At 32.4% G+C, this 9752-nt stretch overlaps 1 protein-coding gene across 3 annotated transcripts; it reads left to right on the top strand.

Annotated features, from left to right (window-relative positions):
* Window positions 1-2775: 2775 nt before the first annotated feature.
* LOC104087976 (protein indeterminate-domain 5, chloroplastic-like) lies at window positions 2776-8787 on the top strand. Of its 3 annotated transcripts, none has more exons than XM_009592576.4 (5): window positions 2776-3079; window positions 3168-3355; window positions 3642-4038; window positions 5611-6838; window positions 8498-8787. In XM_009592576.4, exons 2-4 carry the CDS (start codon window positions 3193-3195, stop codon window positions 6782-6784), a joined length of 1734 nt encoding a protein of 577 aa, XP_009590871.1. In that variant the 5' UTR covers window positions 2776-3079; window positions 3168-3192; the 3' UTR covers window positions 6785-6838; window positions 8498-8787. The 3 variants fall into 3 exon arrangements, with proteins under 3 accessions (XP_009590871.1, XP_009590872.1, XP_070044132.1); XM_009592577.4 differs by having other exon boundaries at window positions 2943-3079; window positions 3181-3355; XM_070188031.1 differs by lacking the exon at window positions 2776-3079 and having other exon boundaries at window positions 3086-3355.
* The last annotated feature ends 965 nt before the right edge of the window (window positions 8788-9752 follow it).

Below are 9752 nucleotides of genomic sequence, written 5' to 3'. Positions count from 1 at the left end.
GACTTCTATATCTCTTACAGGTTAATAATTTTGCTGTTTCGAAAATTTTGTATATCTCTCCGATTTGGTGCATAATATTGTTACTAGTGTTACGTTGTTATTTCAAGTTATTTCAAAGAATTTGTCGTCTCTCTAACTGAGTTACTCGTATATCCACTGCCAGATTAAAAAGATAATCTTGTCGAATAATTGGTACATGAAAGATATCTTATGCATATGATTTAGATTTATAACTTCTATGCTGATTAATTAAGCCAATGTATATATTGTGAAGACTTAATAGGCAAATAGACACTCGTACTTGTATAAATTTTTGTTTGCAATTCTCAACTTCACAGATATTATCCAGACACCTAAATTAATTTAGATTGGTGCATTTGCTCATCATTTTACAAAACTTGCACTGGTGGTAATGTGGATATGATGTGTGTACAATGTCGGGACTCATCGGCTCAGACCAAGTGAAAAACACGATAGTCAAAGGTGTTTAAAATTGATTTTGAACACGTTTAAATGAAAACTCGTGAAACTCGAGAGCCGTGAACTAAATCCGTCTGAATACGGGTGTCTATTTTCTTACTAAACTCTGTGTCAGCAGAAGTAATAGTAACAATTAATGAAGTAATCGAATTGATTACAACTCCACCCTACATTAAATTGAGGGTTTCGATCCCATGAAGAATTTTTAGTTACTTTTTCCTCTCCCACTACTCATCGAGCATAAAGAAAGTACTTGAATATATATATATATTCTCCTCTGAAAACAATTCTTGTTGAAAAAACCAAAAAAGAAAAAAAAAGAAGAGAAAATTGACAACAATGGTCGACCTTGAGCAAACAGGCTCCCCACAAGAACATAATAGAAACAGGGACAGATCAGGTAGCATATATCATGTGGGTTTAGCAGAATTCAGTAGTGTTCATACTCTATATATTTATTAAAAAATTATTAAATATGTACAAAATTAAATTTAGAATTCAGTCACCAATATTAAGAGCCCGTTTGGATTAACTGATTATAAATAGCTGATAAGCTTGTAGTGCTGAAAATTTTTTTAAGTGCTAAAATTGATTTTTAAAATTAGCATTTACGTGTTTGGATAGAAGTGCCGAAACTGATAATAAACAGTTGATGTGTTTGATTAAAAGTGTTGATAAGCTATTCTTTTGTTAAAATGACTAAAATACCCTTGCATTTTTTTCAAAAGATTATAAATTAAAAATTTCTTTGTAAAGAAAAGAATTAATAACGAATATGGAATGAAGAGAAAGTCAAGAAATTTATTTTGAAAAAAGTATTTTGTGAATTAGAAAATATAATTAAGGATAAACTAGTGAAAATATTGGTCAAACTAAAAGTGCTTATAAGCTGAAAAACCATAAGTTGGGAGGTGACCAGCTTATGACTTATGGCTGATTTTAGCTTATAAACACTTTGAGTATTTACCAAACGCGTAGATAAGCCAAAATGTGCTTATAAGCCAATTTGACCAGCTTATAAGTTTAGCCAAACACCCTCTAAATGTTATGTTGGGTTCAAATCCTGACTTCGCCAAAAACTCTCATGTGTGCCTATGACACAAAGTGGAAAATGAAAATGGACAAGGACTTCACATATAATATGCATTTGGAATATTTATTTTGACTATTAGCTACAAAAATACATGTAAAGAAAATATATTATAATTTCCTTCACAGTGAGCCAAGGAAAGGTGACGAAGGAACGGTTTTGGCTGGAAGTGATTAGAAGGATACGAAATGAGAGAAAGAGAGGCAAAGTGGACCCAATCCGACGCCGCATATGGACACGTTACGGGGTGTGGGCTCCGTCGACAGCACCATCACCTTCCTCTTCTTTTATTCTACCCCTTATTCGGGCGAAGTTAGAACACGGGTTTAGTTGAACTCAATAATTATTTTTCAAAACTTTATATTTTTTAAAAAAAATTCATTAAACATATATACAAATTATCTCAATAACTTATAAGGAGTAAAAATTTTGAATTCATAAATTTCAAATCATGATTCCGCCTCTGCCTCCTCTCTCTTTTTTGAGAAAATTATTGTAAATCAAAATAAATATTGCTCAATTTCTAGACTAGTATCTATCCTTCAGTTAGTTGTAGTTATATTGATTTGTGCATGCAATTTATAATACGTTACTAAATTTCACAAAGTTCTCCTTTAAGACTTCTCAAAAGGTTTATTCTCTAATGAATCATTTGGTTTGAAGTATAAGAAAATTAATCTGCAGATGAAATGTGATATTACTTGGAGTATATAATGTTATTCAGAATAATGAATATAATCTTCATATAAATAATGTATTGTTTTGTTTTTCGGCATTAAATTCCGCATAAGTTAAATAAAAAGTTTACTATTAAACATCAAACAATATATGTATTATTAATACCGTTATAACTTGTATAAGAATCTATGTATTATGATATTTAAGTTCAGATCACTACGATGTAATAGCAATCTATGAATAAGAATATCTAACGGCCAGAATCTCACTAAATTAGGCAATTCCAACATGATAATTCCTGCATTATTATTCGTCGCAAAAAGTTTTGCATTATATTCTCCACATAATAATGTTTACATTATTATATACCATATAAACAATTCCTGTATTATAATTTCCGCATAACCATAAACAAACAATCCCTAAATTTACTTTTCAAAGTTTTCATTCCCCTTTTTGATAATTATATTATATTTTCATTTTTGCATTATGAGTATAAAAGGGGAAATAGGAGAAAAATGAGAAGAAAAAATAGTGATAGAGAGAAGAAACTGAAAAAAGAGAAAAATGAAAAGGAAAAATGCTATAGATATGTGTTTGTGTATATACATGACACCTAGAAACACATAGAAGAAGAACCTCAGTAGCATCTTTTTAGAAAATTCATTTATAGCAAAGGGTTACATTAGAAGTAGAGGAAAAAAGAAAAGGGGCATCAAATAGCTCACCATGGGATGATAATTCTCTTCCTCTTACTCACTCACTCTTTTACTTTATTATCTCAAATTAATTCAGCACCACCTTGTGTTTTGAGAGGGTTTTCCATATAAGGTTTGTGACAAAAGCTTCTTGAATTCAATCCTTTCCTAATCTTTTTTACTTTTGTTTAATTTTCTGTTGGGGTGAATTCTACTAATAGCTCAAGAATTTAGCCCAAAAGAAAGATGGCTGCAGGGCCTTCATCAGCTGTGTTTCTTGCAATGAGAGAAGAAGAACAAAACCAACAGATGAAACAACAACAACAACAACAAGAACTTCTCATTCAGCAGCAACCACAACAACAGCAAGCACCACAAAAGAAGAGAAGAAATCAGCCTGGCACACCAAGCAAGTACCTTATAACAGTTTTATTATAAAAAAAAAAACATTTGAAAAAAACATAAAAAATAGAAAAAGAGAGCTTGAATTCTCCTTTTTACATCCAAAAATCAAAAAGAAAAGGTGATTTCATGTAAATTCAACTTTGCAAGGAAAACCCTAGTTAGTTTTGAAAGGGAAAAAAGACCACCTTCACTTTTTAATCTAATTCTCTGAATAAAATCTTTATATGTTTCCACTTTCTAACAAAACCATCTAATTTATTTTTATGGATAAAAAACTTTTTTCTTCTCAGATCCAGATGCAGAGATAATAGCACTATCACCCAAGACCCTAATGGCAACAAACAGGTTCGTATGTGAGGTATGCAACAAAGGTTTTCAAAGGGAACAAAATCTACAGCTACACAGAAGAGGACACAATTTGCCTTGGAAGCTAAAGCAGAAGAGTACAAAAGAAGTGAAGCGCAAAGTTTATTTGTGCCCTGAGCCCACATGTGTTCACCATGACCCTTCTCGAGCCCTTGGCGATCTCACTGGTATTAAGAAACATTACTCCAGAAAACATGGTGAGAAGAAATATAAGTGCGAAAAATGTTCCAAAAAATATGCTGTCCAGTCTGATTGGAAAGCTCATACTAAAACCTGTGGTACTCGCGAATACAAATGTGATTGTGGCACCCTTTTCTCAAGGTTTGTATATACTCGAATGAGTTTTTTTATTTGATTTATGGACACCCTTTTTTTGGTACTAACTAACAATCATGAGGATTAAAGTTTTTTTTAAAAGGTTTATTCAAGTGAAATGGTTGGCATCTTCTTTGATTTTAGGGCTTTTAGATTCCCTAGGTGTGATTGTTGAAAGAGGAACTAGAAATGATGAAAAAAGTTTTCACCAGCTTTTCCAACAGTTACAGATTCCTTTTAGACTCAATTTTCTTCTTTTCTTTTTCTTTTTGTCTGTTTTCTGGTAGGTTTTGTTTTTGTCTTTGGATCTTTTACTAAGTTTTACTCAGTTGATGATGAAACGGCTAATTAGCTAGCAGAAAAACATTTATGTGTGTGTGTCCACACGTGAAATCATCTACTATGGTAAATAGAAGTTTTAAAAGCTAAAGGAAAAAAAAAAAAAAGGTACCATCTAATTAAAATTTTCTTCTCTATCTTTGTCTTCTGAGAGTCTCTTTCCTAGGAACCATCGTCCTATTGCCGTTACTGCTATCGTTTCTTCTTATTCACGTGTTGCTATGCCATGTAAAAATGGCAGTGTCCCCCTTACATTTTTTTTGTTTTGTTTTCTTGTACGTTGGATAGATGCGTTCAGCTCTGAATTCTTTCAGCCACCCCTTTTCATGATAATGTCTTTGGACACCCTATACCCCTCTCAATTATCTGGAAATTAATTTTTCTCATTCACAATCACTACTACTTTTGATGGAAATGCTGTATCAAATCTGTGGTATTAACATCCTTATATAGCTAAAAAATGATTCAAAAAGACTGGTTCTATAGTACTACTCCCTTCTTTTTACTTTCATTTAATGGCGCAGGGATTTATCCTCTAGCCATTTGGTTTAATAAAGATTAAAATCTATGCATATGATCATCTCTTGATTCATTAATTCTATTAAAATGTCTTATATCCAACATTTCCTTTTGTTGCATTTTTTCAGGGAGTCAATACTAGTAATGTATTCTACGAAATGGGAGATCATAATGAATTTAATCATCACCCAAATCCTTTTTTTTTAAAATTCATTGTCACTCCATTATTGGAATTTTCTCGTATTTGAATTAGACAATTTACTTTGATTCTTAATTGTCATCATCTCGGGGATGGGACCACTGTACAAAATCCAACTCATTTTCTAATCTATGTTATTGTTGACGTTTGGTAAATTCAATAGTAATCATTTATCATAAAAGTTTCTACAACTTGACTATTACATTCTTTTCACAAGAGTCTACTACTGTTAATCTCGGTTTTTGATTATGAGAGTGACAGTTCGTTGTAATTTTATGTGACAATCTTGGTAAACAACACATGACTCTTGTTTTTTCAGAATTTTAGCTTAACGGTCCTCATCTTTTTCTTCTTTTACATTTAAATTTTTTGGCCATCTCACTTCACCTGCACAATAAATTTAATTTTGGAAATAATATAATAGTAGTATTCATTTTTTCTTTATACCTTTATTATGCATAATTACCTGTAATGATCTTTTAGGTAATTTTTTCTCATAAATATTATCGTGTTTAATGCAGGCGTGATAGTTTCATCACCCACAGAGCTTTTTGTGATGCATTGGCACAAGAAAGTGCGAGAAATCCACCAAGCTTGAGCAGCATTGGGAGTCATTTATATGGAAGTAACAACAACATGAGTTTAGGCCTCTCAAAAATGGGTTCCCAAATTTCAGATCATCAACACCATTCTTCTAACTCCACCGATATACTGCATTTTGGCAGCAACATCAAAACTAGTACTGGCCAATTCGATCACAACAACCTTATGGGAACATCAATTGGCTCAGCTTTCCGTCCTTCGACGTCCTTCTTTCTTCCAGCTGATCAATCAAATCATCAAGATTACGCGGCAAATAAGCCGTCAATCCATGGCTTAATGCAACTTCCTGATCTTCACAACAATGGAAATAATAACAGCTCCCCTTCTGTGGCTAGTATGTTCAACCTCAATTTTTTCCAGAATAGCAACAACAATAGTGAAAATGTTGGAAATAGCAATATTTCTGGAGGAGGTGGTGGTCTATTGCTTCCGAGTCATCAGTTCAGTAACAGCAGTGGTGACGGGTCGAATAATTCATCCAACATGTTCTCAGCTGGTAGCCTTCTTGGTACTGATCATCACATAAGTTCCTCATCAATCCCTTCTCTCTACGGTAACAACCTTAATAATAATAACAACACTGCTTCACCAATGTCTGCCACCGCGCTCCTCCAAAAAGCAGCTCAAATGGGTTCCACAACAAGCAACAACAACAGTGCCTCCTTGCTCAAAGCCTTTGGTTCATCCTCTAGCGCCACCAAATCCGATATTCATCCGCCGCCACCTGTCAACTTTGGAAACGTTGTTTATGGCGACCCTTTAAGCGAGAATCATCTTCATGACCTAGTTGTAAATGCTTATGGTAATAATGATCAAAATCAACAGAACAACTACGGGAATAGCTTTGAGCAGCAGCAGCCACCACAGAAGAAGCAAATGCTTAATAACTTTTCAATGGAAAATATGGGAACTGAGCAAGCTAATAGGTTGACAAGGGATTTTCTTGGAGTTGGGGAAATAGTAAGGAGCATGAGTGGAGGATTTGGAAGCAGCCACAGAGACCACCAGCAACAGCAGCAGATGAACACATTGGATTCAAAAGCTCCGCAAAGCCATCATCAGTCTTTTGGAGGTGCTGGAAATTTTCAGTGACGTTCAAATTAAAAAGTTAGGGGGGAAGAAGGAAGACATGCACAAAAAGTACAGGTAAGGTGTTTTTTTTTTTTTAAAAGAAAATTTTCTTTCCATTGATTGTAATATGCCTGTCTGAATGTCAATGTGTGTGTATGTTGTTTTCTCCTTTGGCTGCAATCTATTATTTTTTTTCTTGAATAATTGTCCTTTGCCTTCGGATTCTGCAGATACCATGGGATACCTGATTTAAAATTACTTTACCACGCATAATTATTGTATAGAATGAGGTTAAGTTTTGTATACTAATGGTGTAAAAAACAACATAATATATATATATATATATATATATATATATATATATATATTTTTTGGATAAGTATAATTGGTAATTTGATAAACAAATAGCGGAATTAGGGTTTTGAGAGTTAAACGAGTTTTCCTTTGCATATGCCTTTTAGATATTTTGATTTTTTAAATTATTGTGACTTATAATATTTTTTACAGAGTTTTCAAATAGATAAATTTTATTTCAAAGAACTTAAAGATTCTATGTCCGAATTCAAGGTCAAAATTAAAAAGTTTGACTCTCAAAATCCGAGTTCTGCCATATAAATTGAAACAAAAGGAATTGATTTACTATAACATGTTAGAATTCACCGACAGTATAAAAGAATTTTTACATTGTCGTCTACATATATAACTTAAGTCCATATAATATAATTGATAACGAACATAGGAAAATAAAGATTTTGTGACATAGTCACAAAATGCGCTTTGTGATTTTTTTTCAAACATGAGATATTGTATGTAAAAACGTGCTTTTAGTGCGAAAGTTTGGTTGATCTGTTATCACATCATTACTACTTACATTCACAAGCATATTACTAGTAAGATTAATTGAAATTCTACTCTATTAAAGGGTTAAAAGCTCTCTATGCTCAGAAAGAATTTTCTAGTTTGACTTTCTAATAGGCCAAAGTAATTTATCTTTAATGAATTGCGAAATACATAAGTTTATACAGTTATAGTGTCATCTTTTATCTTTTATCTTTATATACTATGCTTCTTTCTAGAATATAATTCAATCAAATATGACTATATGGGTAGTGGAGACTGGAGAGTAATAATGTTATGCCATCTTTGTATATACTATATATCATGCAATTTTATAAGATAAGAAAGGGTGCAAGTAAAAATTTCAGATTCTCTCTCACATAATTATATTCCTTTGTTGTTTACTTGTCTTGTCCCTCTCCCATTGTTCAGCAATTGCCCCTCGTGCTGCCTGTCTTCATGTGAATGCATGTACTAAGTCACGGGTGGTGCCCTATTCGGTCTTTGGATACTCGATAGAAATTCAAATGCATTTGGATTATTCGTAATTTCTATAAGAATATGCATAACTTTTGAATATTTTATTTACATAGAATTATATGTCTTTTAAATTATCAATATAATGTAGTCTTTGCAAAATCTGAAATACGTGAGAAAATAAAGAGATAGAACGAGAGGTATGCCATCAAAAATTGGCGGAGTGCTTAGTGTTATGTTTTCAGTATTTAATAATTACTAGCTTGACAAAATTTTCGTTTGTTATGTAATGCTATTTTATAATGTGTGTTTTTCATCTATATGTTTCCCCCTTATTCTTCTCTAGTGTTTCTTCGCCAGACTTCGATTTAACACATTGCGAGTCTTTTTCGTTAATAAATTCTGTGGATATTTATGCAGTGATGTAATTGGGCCCAAGAACAGGTTTTACAATGGAGCAGATAACTGTAGAACGAAGAAGAACTCTTCAAGATTTTAGCAGGAAACTAGAACAGAAAACTTTAGAAAACAAACTTTCTGAGTTTTATTTATTTTTCTTTTTCTTTTGGTTGGTTAGATTCTGTAGTCTTTATTTTTTAATTAGTTGTTTCTTTTTGTTATTAGCTTTCTGTTGTGTAATTGTCCAAAACATAGGCCAAGATACAGGTATTAACTGCACAAAATTTTAGAGCTGCCTTTCCTTGGATTGATATCATTGTGCAAGCTTTGGCCATCAGATGACAGATTTACATAAATGGTTCTTTTTAGGTAATTACGTTTTACCGGTTTAATTAGTTAGCTCACCACTCAAAACTATTGCTCGAGAAAAAGAGTCATAAATTTACCATAGAATTTTTTAGCTATGTTGGATTGAAAGTTTTAGGAGCCAGGAAGAGACTATATCAATACCCTACAAATCAATCTTAAGAACAGTGAAAAGAAGAAAAAAAATCATGAGAACCGAGACACATTCAAGATTTAAACTTGATAAGTTCTATTTTTTAATGTTTTTAGAATTGAATTCCTTGTATTTTTAAAACTAATGGTTTATATCTAAGATTTGTTGAAATCTTAACTATTTTTATATATATATTTGTGTTCAAAATCGAAAACACTAGATTCAAATGAATTTATCGCCCAAAGAACTGCATCTGCCACTGCCTTAGAGAAAGAGACGTCTCTCAATTCTCTTTATATCAATTTTGTCCTACCTTCATAAATATATGACCGTGTAAAACTATTGGATAAACTAGACAAATTACATGATGGATGATAAAAGAGACTCGCTCTCTGATTATTGAAATGCATCTACGTATTTAGTGAAAATAGACCCCATTAAAACTAATTAGTTTTGTTAATCTTAGTTACAAAGGGTAAAAGGCTTTGGTTTACAAGAAGAGAAAGCTCGGTAACTATTGATTAATTCTTGCTTGAAATTGAAGTCCAAAAGTTTAAAAATAAAGCAGTCATTTTACACACTCTTTTCTGTTTGGTGGGGCTTCACAGTAAGGGGATTCAAGAAAATTTTCTGAGATTTAATCTGCTTTGTATCCAACCAACTACAAGGTCCACGATATTTGGTAGGTTGTATCCAACCAACTATAAGGAGCTGCATGGCTATTCCAAAAAGCCATATACACATATCAAGTGGACCTTACACTTGAAACTATATATA

This window comes from Nicotiana tomentosiformis, chromosome 11 (genome assembly GCF_000390325.3).
Source record: "Nicotiana tomentosiformis chromosome 11, ASM39032v3, whole genome shotgun sequence".
In the NCBI taxonomy this organism is placed as follows: Eukaryota; Viridiplantae; Streptophyta; class Magnoliopsida; order Solanales; family Solanaceae; genus Nicotiana; species Nicotiana tomentosiformis.
The sequence above is the reverse complement of the archived record's forward strand: the minus strand, read 5'-3'. Positions and strand labels throughout refer to the sequence as shown.

What these genes read in the sequence shown, in the direction of transcription:
- LOC104087976 (XM_009592576.4), top strand. Translation starts at nt 3,193, where the DNA reads ATGGCTGCAGGGCCTTCATCAGCTGTGTTTCTTGCAATGAGAGAAGAA. An exon ending in AAATCAGCCTGGCACACCAA is followed by an intron (nt 3,356 to 3,641) that starts GCAAGTACCTTA and finishes TTTTCTTCTCAG; the next exon opens with ATCCAGATGCAGAGATAATA. An exon ending in TGTGGCACCCTTTTCTCAAG is followed by an intron (nt 4,039 to 5,610) that starts GTTTGTATATAC and finishes TGTTTAATGCAG; the next exon opens with GCGTGATAGTTTCATCACCC.